The 20,541-nt window shown below is 52.9% G+C and overlaps 5 protein-coding genes across 5 annotated transcripts; 2 read left to right on the top strand and 3 right to left on the bottom strand.

Moving 5' to 3' along the window:
* Window positions 1-869: 869 nt before the first annotated feature.
* Window positions 870-3,767, bottom strand: N7482_005508 (ankyrin repeat domain-containing protein; the record flags this gene model as incomplete). The annotated part of the gene is made up of 3 exons (XM_056687633.1): window positions 870-3,180; window positions 3,237-3,603; window positions 3,662-3,767. 3 exons carry the CDS (start codon window positions 3,765-3,767, stop codon window positions 870-872), a joined length of 2,784 nt encoding a protein of 927 aa, XP_056543188.1.
* Window positions 3,768-4,236: 469 nt separating this feature from the next.
* N7482_005507 (esterase/lipase family protein) lies at window positions 4,237-5,426 on the top strand (the record flags this gene model as incomplete). Its single annotated transcript, XM_056687632.1, has 4 exons — window positions 4,237-4,310; window positions 4,370-4,607; window positions 4,667-5,038; window positions 5,130-5,426. The coding sequence occupies 4 exons, from the start codon at window positions 4,237-4,239 to the stop codon at window positions 5,424-5,426; spliced, it is 981 nt and encodes a 326-aa protein (XP_056543187.1).
* A 354-nt stretch (window positions 5,427-5,780) lies between these two features.
* On the bottom strand, window positions 5,781-6,816 carry N7482_005506 (Ulp1 protease family protein; the record flags this gene model as incomplete). The annotated part of the gene is made up of 6 exons (XM_056687631.1): window positions 5,781-6,336; window positions 6,407-6,426; window positions 6,482-6,531; window positions 6,586-6,600; window positions 6,678-6,705; window positions 6,757-6,816. The coding sequence occupies 6 exons, from the start codon at window positions 6,814-6,816 to the stop codon at window positions 5,781-5,783; spliced, it is 729 nt and encodes a 242-aa protein (XP_056543186.1).
* Window positions 6,817-8,077: 1,261 nt separating this feature from the next.
* Window positions 8,078-13,889, bottom strand: N7482_005505 (putative Rho guanyl nucleotide exchange factor; the record flags this gene model as incomplete). Its single annotated transcript, XM_056687630.1, has 2 exons — window positions 8,078-9,334; window positions 9,390-13,889. 2 exons carry the CDS (start codon window positions 13,887-13,889, stop codon window positions 8,078-8,080), a joined length of 5,757 nt encoding a protein of 1,918 aa, XP_056543185.1.
* A 1,901-nt stretch (window positions 13,890-15,790) lies between these two features.
* Window positions 15,791-19,773, top strand: N7482_005504 (telomerase reverse transcriptase; the record flags this gene model as incomplete). The annotated part of the gene is made up of 5 exons (XM_056687629.1): window positions 15,791-16,243; window positions 16,331-16,634; window positions 16,694-16,921; window positions 16,985-17,346; window positions 17,395-19,773. 5 exons carry the CDS (start codon window positions 15,791-15,793, stop codon window positions 19,771-19,773), a joined length of 3,726 nt encoding a protein of 1,241 aa, XP_056543184.1.
* Window positions 19,774-20,541: the final 768 nt, after the last annotated feature.

Here is a 20,541-nt window from a genome sequence, read left to right as displayed (position 1 = left end):
GGATTGACCAGCATAGTGGTCCACGGCCCAACCCCCGCTGACACCGCCACACGTGGTCCTACCGTCACAGAAGCCGGCGCCACCGAGGCCGAGACAGTGAGCGCTACACACCAGGAAGTCATAACCGAGGATACACGACGCGCAACCTTGTGAGCGAAGACACAATACAAAAACCTTTCCTTCAAGAGGCTCAACTTCCATCTTCACCAACCTTATCCTCAGATGCTTGTACCATTTCCTACAGTTAAGTTGTTGTCTCCCTGTCCTGTCGCACTGAACAATCACAATTACGGTTCGGTGCACAGACCACCACCTTATTTCATCGTGTCCCCGGCATTCCCTCCGTAACGGGCAACTTGAATTGACTGCGACGTCTTCATGATTCATTGAGGCAGCGAATGTGGCATATTATCTCTACCGGTCATTCTGAGTGATCTCGGATATATGTCCCTATTTTCAGGTCAACACTGACCTTATAAATCCCTCTGATCTATGTTCTTTCCGGGGTTCTTACCCTATACTAAGAGAACCCACTACGAGAGATCATCCTCGGAGCCCTATTTACATGATAGAATCCACTATACCTGATACTATATCTACCTAATGGAGTAGCCAATGATAGCTAAGGTTAGGTATAGATATACCTTTTTAAGCTCGGCGCGACAGTGTTTGGGGTTACATGACGGCGTATTAGGGCGCTAATACGGAAGCGGCAAAAGTAACCACAAGATGCAATTCACCTGGTCCTCCGGTTAACACAGTTAACACAGAACATAAGGTCATGCCTTGGTGTTAGCTCATTATCATGCAGACGATCAAAATAAACCAAACATGCTTCGGTTCAGCACGAGAACATCCGACAAATGAAATCATTCCTCCACTTTGACGGTTCGTATCGGTGTGCGGTATGCTTCAAGGAAAATGTTGATCTGATCCAGATCTTTGTCACTTCGGCGACCTCCGGGTAGATAAAGATCTTCTTCCTTCCGATGTTGGCCTTGCAGCATCTGTTCCACCATCGAGAGCGGCGTCTGCTCTCTTTTGTTTGGCCAATGGACCGAGGCCCCCGAGTCCAAGAGTGTACGTACAACGTCGGCCTTTTTCTTCTTGATTGCTTCATTGAGTATTGTCTCCCCAGTAGGGCTCAGGGAGTTCGGTCCAGCACCATATTTTAAGAGTAGATCGATTTTGGATTGAGAGGGAACAGGATGAAGCTCGGAGAAGCATCGGAGAGCCACAAAGATGGCCGGCTCTCCATGACTGCTCTTGGAGTTGGGGTCAGCCCCTTTGCGCAGAAGCAACTCGACCATGGCGGCATGATCTAATTGATCCAGACCATCCAACAGAGGTGTCTCTCCCTTGCTATTCCTCAAATTGGGATCGGCTCCCATTTCGAGAAGCAGCTCTGCCATAGCAATGGAGTTTGTGCGCACTGCGAAAAAGAGCGCCGACTCCCCATGGTGGCCTTGGATATTGATATCGGCGCCGTTTTGCACAAGTATCTTGGTCATAGGACAATTGTCTTGCCCGACCGCATGCAAAAGTGGGACCACCCCGTCCTTGTCGCGCAGGTTGGGATCTGTCCCGTGTTGGATCAGCATCAAGGCCATCTCCTCGAGCTCTTCCTTGACTGCTTCTAGAAGCACCGTCTCTCCGTAGTTATTATGGACATTTGCCTCGGCTCCGTGCTGCAACAGCAACTTCGCCACCGAAATATTGTCACAGCGTACGGCGTCCCAGAGCGCTGTCTCTCCGTGGGCATTTTTGGCATTGACCTCAGCTCCAGCATGGAGCAAGATGTCGACGATAGCCGTGCTACCGAAACTAGCCGCTCGCAGGAGAGGCCGCATGCTAGTTGTAGTCTCATGGTTGACATCGGCACCATTGTCGAGAAGTAGTTTCACCATGTCCGGTGTGCTTTCTCGGACTGCATAGAGCAAGGGTGTCCTTTCAGATTTGTCGGTCCAATTCACTGCGGTATTCGCGCCATATTGAAACAGAATCTTGACCACTTCTAGCTGCTTTGCACAATCATTCTCTCCTCCAACTGGCCTGATCAATGCCTCGTGTAAGGCGGTGCGCGAGAGAGAGGTTGTCCAAAGTACATCGGCACCATAGCTCAACAGTAAAGCCACTATAGCTTCGTGGCGTCTTTGAGTGGCCAGTAGGAGGGCCGTTTGACCCTCTTGATAATTAAATGTAGTTCCAGTTCCCGGTACGACAGCAAAACCGTCTCTGGTCGCGTGGAGGTCAACTTTGGCACCTGTTTCGAGTAAGATTCGACTCGGGTCCTCATATCCGAGCATTGAAGCCCACATCAAGGCTGTTAAGCCACTAAAACTCGCATGGTTTATCCCCGCACCATGGTTCAGTAACAGCCGAAGCACCTGGCTGTGGTTCGACCGTACTGCCTGGACAATCGGGAGCCCTGGAGGGTCCTCGTGGGTTGTCTGGTGGGTGGGTACACCCGCACGAAGTAGCATCTGTACCACTCTCTCATTCCCATTTGACGCGGCAGCCGCGAGAGCCCGGTACCCATTTTCTCTTCGAAGAATGCTGATGCCCTGCGCGAGAAGCGTTTCCACTATCTCCTCAAATCCATTTTCTGCCGCGATGACCAATGCTGTCTTCCCTCGTGAGATTTGAGAGTCAATGTCGACGCCCCTCTCTAAGCAGCGTATTACCAAAGATAAGTCTCCAGTCTGCACAGCTTCCAAGAACTCATCCCGGCTGCTTGTAAGTCGATAGACTAGCCTGGAAAATTGACTGGCTCGGTTGGGTTTCGCTTTCGGTCTTGCTTTTGATATTTCACCCTTTCTGTCTTGCAGCAAGGTGCCTTCTACGGGATTGTATGCGCCCGTGTGGAGTGGAATAACAGAAGCCTCTGAAAATATAGAGCCCCTTGTCGACTGTCGCCCATCACCATCGATATCCTCCACGGTGTGCCTTTCAATGAACGTCTCCGCGAGGGTGTCGAGAATAAAAGCGCGATTTTTGTCAAAAGCTTCCGGGGTCATACCCACCCCTTGAAGCTCTTTGCGGATCCGCCTCCAAGTTTCCTTGTCATCCAGGGAAAGAGACCCTGAAGAGAGACTGGAGATGACAGAACCTTCTGTTAATTCATTCTGTTGTTCCTGGATGAATTTCTTCAGCAACCGCTCCACATTTGCCTGCGAAGATCTGTCCAGATGGGAATTAGTATGTAGGAATTTCTGGAATACACCGGATAGACTCACGCAATCATGTCGGTGTTGAGCACAGTGATGATTTGCCGGGATGCTGCAATTCTCGCTCGTATCTCAACCAGGGGGCTCGCCCCCAGCTTCATGCGTTCCCAAGGAATTTTAGATCGCGAGGGTAAATCATCATAGTATTGTTTCAAGTCGTGGAGCTCTTTCAAGGTCTGGTTGCATTTTTGCAGCTCGTTCCCAAGCTCTATGAGATTTTCATCATCCAAGTTAAATTCATGATATCTTCTTGTCGTGACAACAAGGAGAGAGATGAGCAGAGACAGCTCCTCTTGGACGCTTTTAAACACATCTGATGAACCGAAGAAAGATGCATTTAACTCATCGGCCAACGGTCGGATCTCGCTGATATGGTCTGATTTGCTATGCGATCAGCGACTGGGGAGCCTAGTTTGACGCGCTGTTATTCTTACTTATGATGATGTCGCGATTCGCTGAGATATCTTTGAAGACTGCTCCACCCTGTGTATACGTGATGGAGGTCGAGGGTTCCGGTGCGGCCATCTTGGGCTGGCGCATGCCGCAACTGGTTTATCTCGCGGATTGATCAACCGCTTAACCCTCAGCTGGGTCACTCACAATACTCATAAGGAAGAAAGGTATTCATGTAAGACAAGAAAAATACCACCCTAGTCTAGTGTCCAGTGTAATATGGAGCGACGAAGTTGCGATGGAAAGGACGCGCACAGACGGCTTGCCAGCATTTGCGATTGGGGAGGCTCAGCTCTTCCACGCGCAGGAGGTTAGGACCGAGCTGGCGAACCAATCACATCAACTCTGTTAACGAAGAACAGCAGGGCGGCTATAATTACTTAGTTCATCACATTATTGGCCTATCACCGGTCACGGTTCGGATTGCCTCGCTGATGGTCCCCATAATCACGAGCAGCTGAGCGCCAGCTAGAAATATGCTGGGGGTGCCATCATGCCTCTCAACCTCATCCTCCTATATCGGCGGCTATATTCCCTAGACCGACCTTGAAATGACATGGAAGAATCATATTCAACCGAAGGAAAGTACGGCCTTCGGGGGCTCTCTGAGCCTCCAGGTGCAAACGTCGAGTACGAACCGCCCGCCCGCTTCAAGTTGGACCTGAAGCTAACCGTGATGATGCCGACAGCATTGTCTTTGTCCATGGCCTAACGGGTAATCGAGAGACAACCTGGACTGACACGCCGACGAAAATCTTCTGGCCAGAGCAGCTTTTACCAACAGACCTTCCAACTGCACGCATTCTGACCTTTGGGTACGATGCGGATATCATCCATGCACTTCGGGTAGCCGGATCGAATACCCTACGAGATCATGGCAAAGGTCTTGCGCATGACCTCGCGTTGTGGCGCATGAGGTCGAGAACGGTCAGTTTCTACACAGTACTTTGCTAATATAGACGAGCTAATCTCTTCGTGCATGCTAGAACCGACGCCCTCTTATCTTCGTCGCGCACAGCTTAGGAGGCCTCGTTACCGAGCAAGCCCTTCTCATATCCCGAAATGCAGCGCAACAACACCTGAAAGACTTGTTCGAATGTACCGCTGGAATAGTCTTCATGGGAACTCCACACCTGGGATCAAACAAGGCTTCATGGGCGGCACCGCTAACAAAACTGGGCAATGTCCTTCGCAAAACAAACAGGGAGATTGTACAGGTGCTCGAGCCTGGATCGGAGATGCTTGCGAATCTCCAGCAAGAGTTCCATACGATGCTTGAAGATTCTCGCCGGAATAACCAGAAGATTGTAGAGATATTTTGCTTCTATGAAGAATTAGATGTCGGTGGGATTGGAAAGGTATGTCTCTGGATTTCGACATTGAAACCCCCGCTGTTCTACAACTGTGGCGGCTATAACTGGTTAAATGCGACCGGCTTACAACGTCCAGATTGTGTCTGATCAATCCGCTACACTCCCCGGCTATCAAAGCCGCTCTATTCATGGTAATCATATGGAGATGACTCGATTCAGTGGTCCTAAAGACCCTGGATATGTTGCAGTGAGCGGGCAATTATGGCTATGGGTATATGAACTGGAGAACCAGTTTCCTCCAGCACCAGTGGCTACACATCACAACAGACCGCAGTACCTGATAGACTCGGGTGGGGGCGCTGTATTTCAAGGAACCCAGCGAGCTGGTCGGGATATCAACACAAATAATGTGAACTTCACTCGAAAGTTTTGAGTTCTCAAGAACGGAATATTTAAAAGGATTAAAGCTTCTGCCAAACATAGGTATTATTGTATCAACCAGAAACATAATCACATCACCGAAAGTCGGAACTTATGCAACGCTGCAAGTACACACCAATGTCTTTATATACCGTGGTTGTGTGTTTTCTGATAGGATGGCATATGCATTGAACGAAAGGAAAAGCATAACAGGCATAGACTCATAACAAGGGTAGGGAAATTATTCAATGCGGGGGGACTCCGTGATTTCTTTCCCATAGGACTAGCACTGGCCCTATAGGTTCGATCGTTAGTATGTTGAGATTGGAAAAGAACAACAGCTCCCCGGGGGCAGCATTTAGACCACTCACGATCGTCGGCGCTCCCCTTCTTTTCGGAAACCTTCAATGATCTTGGCCATCTCTTTGCGCGCCGCGCTGGGATCGACCTTCCGTCCTCCAAGACTCATGCTGACCTTCTCATGTGCACTGGCCATAAGCAAGCGCTTCAGTAGAAGATGCCTCATATTCATGCAAACGAAGACCCCGCAATCACTTCCACCATCCTGCTGGGGCGAGTCTCTCAAATGTTGCCAAGCAAGCGGGCGTCCCAAAAGCTTGCTAAACTGTGTAGTAACATATCGGGCTTCGTCGTGGTTGCCATAGACTAGGGAGTCATAATGAAATGCAATCCCATCGACTATGGAGATCAGGAGTAATGACCAATGCGTGCCGCCTTCTGCTTGTGTGACATTATGACAATCGTTGATAGGGAGGAAGACGTGGGTGGTTCGGGAAAAATCAGGAAGTGCTTGGCGGAGGGTGCGGGGATCGGGTGTCTGCAGGAGCATGAATGACATGCTGGGTCGGAGGAGGACAATGTTCGATGTTTTGTATTTGGTTAGAAACTCGTGTTCTAGGTATCTAAAACAACCAGAAATCAACGTTGGGTTCTGCGGTGTGTCGGCTACTGAATCGGGTCGAGGTAACTTACTCTTCCCAGAAAGAGATGATCTATGACAAGTTAGCACCAGGTATCAATCAAGGTTCTACTAGCTCTAAAACCCACATTATCTGTGAGCCAGTCGTTCTTGAGGCTTTGCATGTCCTCTCGCGTCACTTGAACCTGGTTAGCAACTTGATCTAAAACCATCGCAGAGGCAGTGTTCGTACAGCGTATGTCATAATCTATTAGTCCCAAAGCATCATGTCAGTATACCATCTCAGCGTTAGTAAACCCGCCGGATTCGGATCCAAAGACTCACAGCTCAAGAAGGCATCATCTGGACTTAACTGCGCTAGTCAGCATTGGGCGCAAGAAGACTAAGGCCGGATCCAACTCACCATGTCACCAAACCGACCCCGCATTCTCTTCTGCAACTTGCCTAAGCCGCCGTCCAACATATTGATGTGATCCGAGAAGCTTCGAGTAGACGATTGAAACGTATGGAGGAGAAGAAAAGTTCGACGTTCCTTGGGATCTCCTGTTGCGCTACAGCCAGGTGACGTCGGCTTTGAGTGATCGCCACACAGTCACGGTCCACTATACGCACAAGCCTCGAGCTTGGGGACCGCACAAAAGTATATATAGCGAACACGGTGGCGAGCGGACGGCGACGGGGCGGCAATCTGCCGAGTCGGTTCGTGACGCGCTCCTCAATGCTGCACTGGCCGAGTTCCGAGTGGGGACCGGTCAGATAGCACTCCGGATTGGACGGCACTTCGGAGAGGCCGGTCGTCAGCCCTACGGAAGAGAGAGGGCAAGAAAGATGGTCGACTTGGGGGCGCCTTTGAGGGATCACAATCCTGCGATGGGGCACGCGTAATGATTCGGATGGTGGCGGTCCCGCTATGGGCTCGGGGCCTAGTATGCTCGTGCTTGTCGCAAGGGGGAAGGGCTCGACCCACGGCCTGGCGGACCGAGGCTGGTAGCTGCGACTTAGGATGGATGCGGGTGCTATCAAGGAGGGGGCATCACTGAGGATCTTGTACGCCTGGAGGAATTCAAAAGAGAGCTGGCTCAGGCACGGACGGAGCGATCCCTGCAGAAGTCACGATGTCGGGCTCCTGCGTCACATGTGGCGGGTCACATGATGAGGAAAGAAAGTTTCCCGATCGGGAAGCTGAGCGCCATGTTGGGGATTAGTGGGAGAATATGTTCACAGCTTGTCAGGGAGTGAAGTTGACTAACTTGTGATACTTTCCGATCAACGTTACCATCCCTAGTCCACATTATTAAGGGGCCAACGATATTATCAAGATACCGTTGAAACATAATAGTGCGGAAATATAGCATACACTACAACATGAAACACTCAAGAAGGGTCATAATCGATAGAGGGGTATCTAAGCGTACACTTCCGGTCTCCAGGAGAATCAGGGACCGGATCTGAAGAAGAAAAAACATAACTGATAGGCAACGTGCATCAATGCAGCTCTGGCTCTCCCGGAGCTGCAGCGCATAACAAACGAAAGGCGGAAGCAAGCTCGCGAGCTTCTAGCCTTCCTTATACCCGGCACATACGCCCGAGACCATGTAAGAGGATGGTGATAGGCAAACGAGATATGGGTGAGGGCATCTCTATGTGCCCATCCGCTTAAAGAGCAGAAAATCACAAGGTTGTTCTCGCGGTGCGACAGGGAAGATGGAGCTGGGTGCAGCGGCTTAGGCCAGCTTCACGAAATGCTTATTCCAGATCCACCCGAGAGTCTTCTCTTTCTCTGTCTTCCGCCTTTGAATCTCGCCGAGTGTGATCGCTCGGGCTCCGGGGTCCATGGCGGCAAGCTCTTCCGCAGTGACGTCTAGATTCTCTGCGTTTTCATCCTGGTTGCAGGCGAGCCATAGTTCACCCTTTTCGCCGTAGACATCGAAGACAGCCCCGGACTCGTAGGTCAGGTATGGGAAGCCTGCTTCGCTCCGAGGACGATCAATGTCGAACTTGTACAGACTGGCTGCGACAAAGAGGACTTTAGCACCTTCGGGGAGGAACTTAGGGCCCCGATGGACCTCGACCTCATGAGGACTGTCTGACATCGGCATGGCGGAAGAGAAAAAACCGGAGTATCGGTCAGTAGGAGAAGTCGGAGGATTATTCTCACCCGCCGAGGCACTGATAACGTCGGCGAGGAAAGGCGTATCCAGGCTCAGACTTGGGAGGCTGGGGAAGGGCTCCGTGTTGGACCTCATGTCCGAGGAGGATCCAGAAGTGCTGGTCACTTGCTGCAGAAGCTGACTGCGCCCCACATCTGGGGTTTCTGGATGAGCACGACCGGAGAAAGAGGAATCTGTCCGATGGCGACTGGTACCGGACTGGCTCATATTGGGAGAATGGAAAAGTTGGCTCACACCAAAGTCATTAGAGACCTTCGGCGAGTCCTCGACAATTGAGCCAGGTCGGTGGGTAGAGCTGCTGACCGTGGAAGGACGTCGGGGCGAGTTCACATTGCCGGTCGAGGGGGTATTGAAGTTGACCAAGTTGACAGTCTCAGCCAGCAAGGATCCATTGCAGACACCGAGTGAGAGGACCTGAGCTTCGGCGAAGCTGTAGTCGTTGCTCCACTCACTGATCAGTTTCCCAAAGTCTTCAGGGAAGTCGTCGACATGAGCTTCCATTTTCGTCTGGAACATGCTCCACCACATGGTTTGGAGTTGCAGCAGATTCGTCATGCAGACTTCCGTGAGTTTACCCGTCAACGCGAAGAGTTTGGGCAGCTCGTCCTTCAACGTCTCATTCAAAGCAATGAACTGCTCGCCTTGCTCGGTAGTTTTTTTGTCGGGTTTGTCGCCGCGGTCCTTGACGGCTTTGTAGCGAGCATAATCAGGAAGGCGCTTATTGCGTTTCCTCATGACTCGTTCGGGACCTTGGTAGAGTCTGATGACCGAATCAAAGGGTTCCTGGACGCGTTTGGTGACCGTTTCAAGCTGGAAAATCCGTTAAAATCATTATTTGCCGGAGGATGGTGGAGGTAAGTCTTACATGCTCAGGTAACTCAACATTGATAATATCCTGGAACGCCATATTGAAGCCGCGCCATTTATTCTCCAATTCAGAGTAATTGGACTGCGCCACATCCATGACCCCTTCAATGGCGGCAACGTATTCACCGAGTTGTCTCATTGCCTCGTGGGTCTTCTCTTTATATATTACCACATCATTTTTGATGACATGCAGTTCTGCGAAGTGCTCGCTGAACTTCTGGAACAGGTAGTCGTACTCCTTGTCTTGGAACATCTCCGAGAGGCCCACTTGTTGTCGGAGTTTCTCGGTGCGTCGACCAAAGGCCTTTGACAAGCCTGTTCGTACATCAGACTGGTTGCGCTTGCGACCCACGACCTGGACAACCAAATCCGCACGCTTTTTCATCTCATTGATTCGAACAGAAATGTCAGTGACTTCTTGTAATGCGTTCTGGAGATGCATGCGATCCGGATGGTCATTCGGAGTTGATTCCAGGAGCTCGGTCAGGAGGAGCGGATACTTCAGAATTCGTTGTACAGGTTTGACGAGCAGTGAGTCCAGGTCCCAAGCGGATGTAAGGTCAGATGCCCACTCCCGACACTCGTTCAGCCAGATGGACACCTTTGCATTGCGCTGAAGAGCTTGAAGTTTCTTGTTGGCAGCCTCGTGGTTTTTCAGGTACTCAGAGTACACCTTCTCCATCTGCGCCATGTGAATAATGAAGGCCTCTCCAATGGCGGTGGCGCGGTCCTTTTCAAGCTCGGACGTTCCTGCGTCGGCACCAGTCTGGTCATCAGCCCCTGCATCAGCAGGGCGATTATGACGGGCGCTGCGCTTGCTGCTCCAGCGCTGAGACTTAGGCATGATATAGACACTGCGAGCAGCCATCTTAAGTGCATCCTGGAAATTGAAGGAGAATTGCGCAACCTGATCGGAGTTGGCGAACAGAATCTTGACATCATCCGCAGAGAGATCCAAACAAGATGAAGAAGTCCCTTTGTAGATATCATCGACAACCTTCATATCCCTACCAAATGTATACTCGGTGTCAACAAGCTCCTTGATGACATGACGCCGTTTCTTAAGGCGTCGCTGCTCAGGGGAAGGGGACTTGCGAGGTTCAGCACGCATTGATTGCTCGGCAGATGGAGCCAGAGACGTTGCAGACGAGTCTGCGGCATGAGGGGATTGTGTGGGCTCCAGTTTTCGGAATGAAGAGTCTTCACTGCTTTCGGTACTGTGCGCAGCGCGTAGCTGGGGGACGCTTGGAAGAACTGGGTGGTTCGCAGGCAAATCATCAGCGACCCTAACCGTTTCAGCGGGAAGTTCGACAGGTCGAGGAACCGGCGACTGAACATTAATAGATAGCCCAAGACCGGAATTATGACTTGTAGAAGCATCTAGTTCAACCGCTGCTGTTCTAAGGCGCGGAGTAGGAAAGCCGTCCGGATTATCGCCTGCTCGTTCGTTGCCAGGAGTGATATCTTCGATATCTTCGTCTTCGGCGGCAATCTGCATCCAATCCATGATGGATGGGGACGCGTGTTCCCAGTCACTCGGGCCAACCAGACTTGCCGAATGGACGAGCTGATCCGAGTTTGGTATGTCCTCGAAACCCGGAACAAAGACGGGGTCATCCGTCAGGCTATCGGTCTGGTCATGTGTTCGAGGTGGAGCACTGGGAGCAGTGCGAACTGCCGGGAGAGGAAGGTTGTTGAGGTTACTGTTGTTGCTGTTGTTGGCCCTACCCCGAGTCAATTCTTTCAGATAGAGCTGAGTAACACGGCGCGAGTCCCATCGGCCTTGTTTGGCCAAACTAGGAGGAGTCGAAAAAACATGGCTGGGTTGCTGCTGTTGCGAATACTCAATGGTGTCAGGGCCCATAAAGCCAATGTCCTGTAACGGGGATGTGGTTTCGTCGCCTTCCACTGACGGCGGGCCAGTGGAAGCTGCAGAGCAAGATTGGGTCGCTGGTTCTGCCTCCTGTCCACGGTGGAGAGCTAGATCATCCCCACTCTCGTCACATTGCTCATCGCAAGTGGAGGCTTGATTGTGCAGAGATGAATCCCATGAGCTCATGCTCCATCTGGTGTAGGATGGATCAACAGCCTGAAATTCCTGCACAGGCGCCGGCTGAGGAGCTTCGGTATCCGTGCTACTCTCAGAGCTCAAGTAGGTGGAATCGCGGAGCATGATCTTGATCGATGCCTTGTCGTCATTTTCGGATAGACTACAGTCCGGCTCGTCGCAAGAATCGCTGCTTGAACTTGATTCGCGGATCTGCATGATATGATTCAACAGTGTCCGGTGAGATGCGCTGGGCTTCCGCTCAAGCAACCCGGATTGAGGCTCGGGATCAAAGTGAGTGACATGAGTATCGTTCGAGTCAGTGGTGATGGCCGACCTGGGTGTAACGTCGTTGGCGTGATTTAGATCAGGCGCCATATCACGTGGCTCGCGATCAATGCCATCAGGAACTCCCAGCGTTGGGGAATCCATGGTCGTATGCGGCGCATTGCTTTCCATCACACTGATTGCTGTATTTAGGTGGAGTTGAGGAACGGTGTGTGGCTCTCGGTTCCCGTCGCCAGGAACACTGACCGACTGGGTCATCACAGTGGCCATCTCTACCGATGGCAGAGGTTTGTTAGCTGTTGTCGCGCTGGGAGTCGTTTCCTGGTCATCCGTTGGAGTTTCAATAGTTTCAATGTCTCCGTGAGCTGTTTCTTCTTTTTGTTCTCGGGCACGACGGCGAAGCTCGGCAGCGGCCTCCTCCTTTCGCTCATTCTCCTGGACGGTGCGATTGAAAGCTTGTTGGATTCGCTGTCGACGAGTTTCGAAATCAACATCGCCCAGTTCGGGCAATCGTCGTTGTCGCGCGCGGGGACTGCGAGGTGGCTCAATATTTCTATCAACGTTCTTTTGCAATGTCGATATTCTATCACCAAGTCGCAGATGTGGTGAAGTCGGAGCACCATGCGAAACCGGCTGTCGAGGTCGTGAGCTGCGCAAGGGTGGTGATTTCTTCGGAAGAGGCGCAGCAATGTACGCTTGGAGGAGCCGACTTCCTTCGGGTGCCTGTGTACGGGTTCGGCCAACCGTCATATCCCGTCTACCACGCGCGGTCATCGCAAACGAAGCGGGTCCATTTTCCGTCATGCGGGGCGGGCTGTCCTTTCCAGACGGTTTGGGAAGGCGGCTGCTGCCCTTCGGCGCCAAAGGAATGGCGGAGGCCCGACAGCTGAAGGTCGAATTGGAGGTCGGTAACTCGCTCTCGGCACCGGAAGCAGTGGGGAGACGGTGCAATGAGACAGGAATGCGGGATCTAGAATTCGGACTGCCTGGAGACCCATCACCAGGCTTGGCCTGCTGCAAGGGCCCTGAAACCGCCATGTCGGGAGCCCAAGGATCAGCAAGGGGCTCCCTTAAAGGATTGCCAGCCAAGTCACTCCGAACTCTGCGGTGATGGCTGCTCGTGCCGTTCGACCCAGCATGTACCGCTTCCAGTGAGCTTGTCTGCCCCAGATACCACGCGGTTGGAGTCAATGGAGACCGGGCTGATGCCGGCTGGGACTGATCGAGGAAGGCTGGGTTCGGACTCGGGATGCTCCCTTCAGAGCCTCGGCGTCTAACGTGCGAAGGTATCCCGAATCCTAGGTTGTTCAGCTGAGTGTCGACCGATAAAAGTTCCCCAAACAGTGGTCGTCGAGGATGCGACTTCGGTATGCGCTGGAAGAGCGGCGGAGGGACTGCAGCGTCCGTACTTAATGGATTGGGTCCCGGGCGCTCGACCTCCGGCGACGGTGTTAGATCAACCTGCAGCCGAGGGTTACGGTTGCTCGTGACAGAGACTGGCGGTGGGGATTCGCCGCGCAGATGACGCCGTCGCGGCAAGGTCCGTGAGGGGTGTTCGCCGTCAAAGCTGCCGGCGGGGCTTGCAGTCCGTGAGGTGGATCGAGACACGGAAGGTAAGGGAAGAAGTGGTTGGTCGGGAGTTTTGTTGAATTTGTTCACAAGGTCTTTGAAGGAAGCTTGTCGGGCTCTCGTGGAGGAAGAGGGTAGAGTTGCTGACGGGCCCCTCAAGGCAGGCGAATCAGATGCCGACCGCCATGTAGGTCGTCTAGCGCGCGACCGATCCAGGAGGTCTGTTGGCAGCGGAGACACTCTGTCCGTCAGGTCGCGACAGCCAGGTGCCATGCTCGCATTTGTTACATTGTCGAACCTGCCCTTCCCATCAAACCTTTCTCGTCGATAGTAATCATCCGGGTCGGGGGACTCGCACTCTTGGGCGTCCAGATCTGACTGAAGGCCAGCGAGATGAGGGTTCGTGGGGTCGAGGCCTGATCGGAGCGAGGTATACGTGGTGTTCGAGAGGGAGGATGCGATCGGCGGGACCTCCATGGAAGAGGAGCTGTGGCCCACAGATTGGCTAAATGCGGGTGCCGATGATTGACGCCCAAACGGAGGCGGCGCGAAATTCCGGACACCCGATGCCTGTTCGACACCGCTGCCAGACATTTTGCATATTCCAGGCCGACGTGGACTGATGCGTTGGCCCGGGATGGGTGGGATGGACGCCCAACGGGAAGTGTCGCAGATGGAATCGGCTCAGGCTACAAAGCAATCCCTGGGTGGCGCACCCCCATTCGGCAGCATGGTCAAAACAATCGACACACACACCAAGACAGAGAAAGACAGAAATTCGAAATGTCGAGGAAGGCCCAGGATGAGGGGGGAGGACGCAAAGGTGAGGGGAGTTGGAGGTTGGTCGTCTCTATTAGCCCGAGGCGGAGCGACGATCGCGGGAGCGGTGGGAGCGTTGCAAGATGGATGGAGCGCAAGAGGATCGGCCGATGAGCTGCGTGAGATGAGTGTACGGAGCACACACCGTTGAGAGGCTAGCACTCTGGGGCCGGGAAGAGTCCGGACAAGACAGGCGAATGAGAGACCGAGGGAATTAGCGGCACTGACGTTTGTTCGTCTCCCAGAAGGCTCCGCTGATAGGCGGGCAGGGCGAAGAGGAGGGGTCAGCTGGGCACAGACGATAGCGCCGACGGCGGGCCAGATCGTTAGCTTGGGGGCTTGTTGGGAAGCCACTGGCTGCGGCACTGCAGTGTCGATCGCGCTGAAGGTCTGCAGAGCGAAATATGTGATAGAGTGGAGAGCGGATAGCGGAGAGTAAGAGGACCGGAGACAGGGAAGACAGAAGAGGCGAGATAGGTACGTTTGGTACTTTGAAATGAAGAATCGAAGGTGATAGGCGAGGACAGCGTGGACAGCGTGGACAGCGAGGACAGCGAGGTTGGATACGTTGGATACGTGGGATCGGTTGGATCGGGGGAATTGGACTGGGAGAAGAACGGGGGTGGAAAATCGACCGCTCACATGAAACCAGCAGGCGATTCGGAAAAAGGAAGCGAGTCAACACAGTGAGGCGAGTTCACCAGTCCACCATGCAGTCCGGAAAGCCCGCGCTGGATATGAATCATGGGAAGAATTTCTTCCCGTCGCAGGGTGAAACCATGGATGCAATGGTGGGTTCGCTCCTTTGTTCATTTGTCTGTTCATTTGGGGGAACTGGGGGGACTGCGGGCCTCGGGAGACTGAGACTGACAGTCGATTTCTTTCATACTTCCGTCCGGGCATGCTCACGCTCCTTTGTGGCAAAGACGGAGTCGAGCTAACGAGTCGTGCACCTCAGTACGTTACGGGGTAATATCTCGATATACTCCCCATTTCCCCTGGTCATCAGGTCCATCAGCCACAGGGCCCTAAAATAAGTTCAGGGACAAGAATTTCCCCTGCCCCGAAACATGGAACGGGCTGACGCAGTGGGGACGCAATGCAATTGCGCAGGCCTTTCTAGACCGCCGCACCGTTCCGTGGGTCGCGCCCTACGCAGTGTCTACTTTCTACGCCCGCAGGCTCTGACTGGAGGTTTTCCATTTCATGGCTTTCTATTTCGGGGGAAGAGACCAGCGTACACCTCCTTCAGCACACCCTGCCTAACACTCAAACACGACCCCTGCCGGTTGCACAAGAGCTCTCGCGAGAAATTCAGATATTTAGAACTCGATAGGGAGGAGATCATAGTTCGTAGTTCGTCCGTGGGTGCGACCGGAGGTGTTTCAGCCAGATGATCGTCATCCCGGTTTTCCCGGATACTAGGTACAATTCAGCAGCAGAATAGAATTGTGCGAGAGACATGCTCGTTGCATTGTTCGGTCCGGTGTATAGGCAGTATATCGCTAAGCTCTCGGCGTGCCTGGCCCGGCGCAGGTACTGAACTCTCTCCGCGACGCGTCAAACATTCGCCCCATCAACAACCGAGCTCTGAGACGCAATTCGCCCGGTGAAACCCAGTTGGTCGCTCCATTTCCCAATTTCCAGACCCGGCCCCTCCTCAAGTCTGTGAAGAGATGGGCAAGAAGCGAAAAAGACCCGGCAAGAATCGCGGTCCCACGGCCTCGTCTCAGACGAGTAGCACCGCATCTCCCGGCCGTTTCAAAGCCGGCGATGCCCCGCCGCGCAACAATCACAACACTACCCACCCTGTGATTTCACTGTACTACCGTCAAGTCTTGACCCTGCGACAATACCTTCTGCGCCAACTCCCCGCGTCCTCCAAATTGCGACGGCGGCGCATCGCTTCGTTGCGCCCGCCTGACCGCTCGTCAAGTATACCCGAGCGCGGCCACGACCATGTCCAGCCATTGGCCGATCTGCTGGATTCTACGCTGGTCGGCGAGCTAAAGGAGCCCTCGCCGAAAATTAATTGCGAACGCGAGCGCGACTATCGGGCCTTCACGCAGTCCCAGTCGCGCTCAATCCTCGTCAGCACGGACACGGGGCCAACCTCACCCCAATCTGAGGTATGAGAGTGATGGCACCCTCCCAAGGGCGAAAATGGGCGTACGCATGGTTTGGAGGTTTCAGATGGCTAAGGTTGTCCTTTGCAGGTGGTCAATTTTGTGATCGAGTCCCTCTTTGCGCGCTCCGCGGGATATCAGAAGCCCCAGCACTTGCTCACACATGGCTATGCTCCCCATCGGCCGACTAACCCCAGTCTGCTGGAGACCAGCATCCTCGGTTTGGTGGCGCAGTTTCCAAACCGGAATGTTCAAACCTTGAAGCAATCGCCCTGGGCGGATATCTTGGGTCTTTTGGGCCAGAATGGGGATGAGATCATGATGCGGCTGTTGTTTGATTGCGGCATCTTTGCACCGGTCAATGCTCGAAGGGGGATATACTACCAATTAAGCGGTACGTCTTGCTCAATACGACTTCTACACGCTCGAAGCTTCTTTTAATTCGACGTGCAGGACTACCGCTGTCAGAGCTCGATCAAATCGATCGTTCTTGTCTGAACGGAAAAGGGCCTCTCGCAAACCAAAAGTCATCCAAAGACAAACAAGACAAGCGCAAGGGGGATGAGAGCCATGTTACGATTCATAGCCCTAATAGTATTGTCTTCTCTCGCCGCAGTATGCTTTACAGCAGATCAGGGAGCGAAAGCAAAGGAGAACTGCACTCTGGGCTAGGAGCCACGCGTAGGTTATTTTGCGGAGAGATTGTCTCTCTCTCCATAACCCACATACTGACAGAGTTGTTAGACGTGCTTAATCGATACCGTTCACTCGACTCAGAAGCGCAATCGATCCACGTGATGAATTACATATTCCCGCGGCAATTCGGCCTCCTGAATGCCTTTGCATCGACCGCGAATCGCACCGACAGCTCACATTGCTTCAAAAGCTGTGTCTTCCGTGAAGCGGAGATCTCTCGACTCATCGACGAGCAGCAGCAGCGTCGCCCTGCGCCGAAAGGCGATCAAACATACGTGGACAAAGGGTCGGCTTGTATGAAACTGCCCCGGCGACTTCGTGGACAAGCAATCGAGCTTGTTCGAAGACTGCGAGTTCGTCATGCAAAATGTTCATATCAAAATTTGCTGGACTATTATTGCCCAACTAGAGTGAGTGTTGTTGATTCGTTGTTTCGACCTGCCATCTAATTTTGACAGCTTGGCGAGCCCTGGAAACTTGGTGCGGCTTGTTCTCCCGTAAAGAAGCGAACGGAGAACCGTGAACCCGAATCGTCAATTGAGGAGAAACTGATCACACAGCTTCAAGCGACCACGCCATCCTCTACGCGTTCGTCAAACCCCAAGTACAATACCGCTGGACCTGCTGGCGAGTACGGAAAAAGCGACAGGGAGAACAAACGGATACAAAAAGGTAAAATCAACCTGACTGACTATGCGACTCCTGCATCGGCCGTTTCAGCGTTTTGTCGTGCTGTGCTGCTGAAACTCATTCCACCTCCATTTTTCGGCGACGGTGTGGATGGATTGGCAAATCGCAAGATCATCATGAAGAATGTCGATTCCTTCATCAAAATGCGTCGCTTTGAGAGTCCGAGTTTGCACGAAGTGTGTAATGGCTTGAAGGTAAGATTCGTGGCGACAAGACGATGCGATGTCATGAACGCTGACCCAGTGTATCTCCAGGTCACTGGAATTCTTTGGCTGGTACCTGCAAAAGTCCAGATTGCATCCGAATCTACAAAGGACCACATCGGTCTGTCGGATTTCCAAAAACGCACCGAACTGTTGCATGAACTCATATATTATGTCTTTGACTCGATGCTCATCCCCCTCGTCCGCACCAACTTTTACGTCACTGAGTCTCAAACTCATCGCAATCGTCTTTTCTACTTTCGACATGATGTGTGGCGAAACTTGACTGAACAGCCGATGACAGATCTAAAAGCAGGAACCTTCGAGCAACTCCAGCCCCGTAAGGCCCAGGTCATGCTGGCAAAGCGGTCTCTCGGGCTTGGCGCACTCCGTTTACTTCCAAAGTCAGCCGGGCTGCGGCCAATTCTGAACTTAAAGAAACGCGTTCTCATGAAATCTCAGTGGGGCGGAAACAAGTCTTACTTGGGGGCCAGTGTCAACAGCAATCTTGCTCCTATCCACAACGTATTAACCTATGAGCGTGAACGATGCCCTAGCAGAATGGGCTCGGCGCTGATGTCTATGGGCGACATGCACCCGAGGCTGAAAGTCTTCAAGACACAACTAAGCCAGCGTGCGCCATTGTTGAGAGGGCAGAATCCTGGGCAACAGCCTCCGCTCTTCTTCGTCAAGCTTGATATCCAAGCTTGTTTTGATACGATTCCACAAAAACGGTTGCTGCATCTTATCGAGGAGCTAGTCTCCGAGAATGCTTACCACATTACTAAATATGTGGCAATCAATCCAGCTGTTCATGGCAAGGCCAAACGAAAGTTTCTCGGGCGTGCCGCTCCTTTGACGAAACAGCAGCATCTTTTAGACCTCGCCGCCGATGGCATTGGTGGCGCTCTCAACAACACAGTTTATGTCGATACTATAAAGCAAAAAGAGCAAGATGCCGATGAGCTGCTGTGCCTTCTGGATGAGCATGTGCGAAACAACTTGGTCAAAATTGGGAAAAATTACTTTCGCCAACGCAACGGTATCCCCCAAGGCTCGGTGCTGTCTAGTCTGCTGTGTAATTTTTTCTACGCCGAGCTGGAGCGGCAAGTTTTGAGCTTCTTGCAGCCTGCAGACTCGCTCCTCCTGCGACTAGTGGATGATTTCCTCCTCATCACCACGGATGTGGATCAAGCCATTCAGTTCCTGCAAGTCATGCTCCGTGGGCAACCTGCTTACGGTGTCTCCGTCAACCCAGCCAAGAGCATGGTTAATTTCTCCGCTGCCGTAGATGGCATCTACATCCCGCGACTGGAGGGGACACCCCTTTTCCCGTACTGCGGCACTTTGATTGACACGCATACGCTGGAAATCCACAAGGACCAAGATCGTATGTTGGAGGGCGGTGCCTCTGCCGCGGCCACTCTCTCCAACACCTTGACAGTCGAGACGAGCCGTCTCCCCGGTCGCTCCTTCCACCGCAAGATGCTGGCATTATTGCGGCCTCAATTGCACTCGATGTACCTTGATAGCGACCACAACTCCCGCAACATCGTGCTTGCCAACCTGTACACGGGCCTCATTACCACCGCAATGAGGATGTACCGATACATGAAATCTCTCCGGGGGCGCGCACAGCCTCGCCACCCCATTATCATCCAGACCATCAACGATCTGGTTCAGCAGACAGCCAGCATGATACAGGCGCGACGAGCATCCTGTTCAGCGCCGCTGAAATGCTTCGTGCAGCTGTCTCATCTGCAGTACCTCGCGAGCGCCGCATTCCGCTTTGTGCTGGGACGCAAGCAAACGCGGTATGCGCCTGTGCTCTACTGGCTGGACTTGCTTGGTCGATCGTCGCGCCCGGCGACGAACGCCGAAGCGGGCCGCCTGCTGCAGGTAGTGAGGAAGGGCAATGCGCTGTTCGAAGCATGGCGCTTCTAAGAATAACGTCTGGGGTTGGCGGGAGTATCTGTGCAATACGCAGCGCAGGAGTTGAGGGATATTCGTTAGTGCGGAATTCATTCACCAATAATCAATCAATGATATCCACAATCTCTTCATCAGTGGTCCACGATACCCATTCGCTCCGTGCATACTGGGTTATCGTCCAATTAGAAGCGCCGGACATCGGACAGCCCACGGAACTGCCGGCGTCTCACTCATGGACGGGCACCCGAGTGGACGACGCAGGCGGCCATCGCTGGGTCGTCAGGGGAGATTTGGGGAATTCCGCTCGGGTTACACTTGGCTGCTCTAAACAAAGAATTTCGCCAGAGCAAGATCGGCAGCGATCGTTGCCCTCTGCAGAGAACCCTGATCATCTAGGCCGAGTGGGTTTTGGTACCTGGAGGGTACTTTTACACACCCAGTAATTACTATACAACTACAAGTATACTAGAGGTATCGCTATAGCACCACCGTCCTGTTCTCGGCCAGACCGTGCACGGCACCGGCCTGAGGCTCCGGTTGCAATCCGACCATCGAAACCCTCCCTCTCCAACTTTCGCTTTCATCATCCTCACGCCAAACCTCACACTCGTTTCTTGTTCTGTTGTTTTTCTCTCGCTGCTTTTCCTTCCAGACCTTCCTTCCCACTACCCTCGTTTCTTCATTCACCCCCCCCACCTTGACCCCCTCGGCGGCCCCCAATGCTCACCCCATAATCGCGGCCTCCTGACCCTTTTTCCAACTCAAATCCTGATCTGGTTT

The sequence above is a fragment of the Penicillium canariense genome (assembly GCF_028826845.1).
Source record: "Penicillium canariense strain IBT 26290 chromosome Unknown utg000003l_segment0_segment0, whole genome shotgun sequence".
NCBI lineage: Eukaryota > Fungi > Ascomycota > Eurotiomycetes > Eurotiales > Aspergillaceae > Penicillium > Penicillium canariense.
The sequence above is the reverse complement of the archived record's forward strand: the minus strand, read 5'-3'. Positions and strand labels throughout refer to the sequence as shown.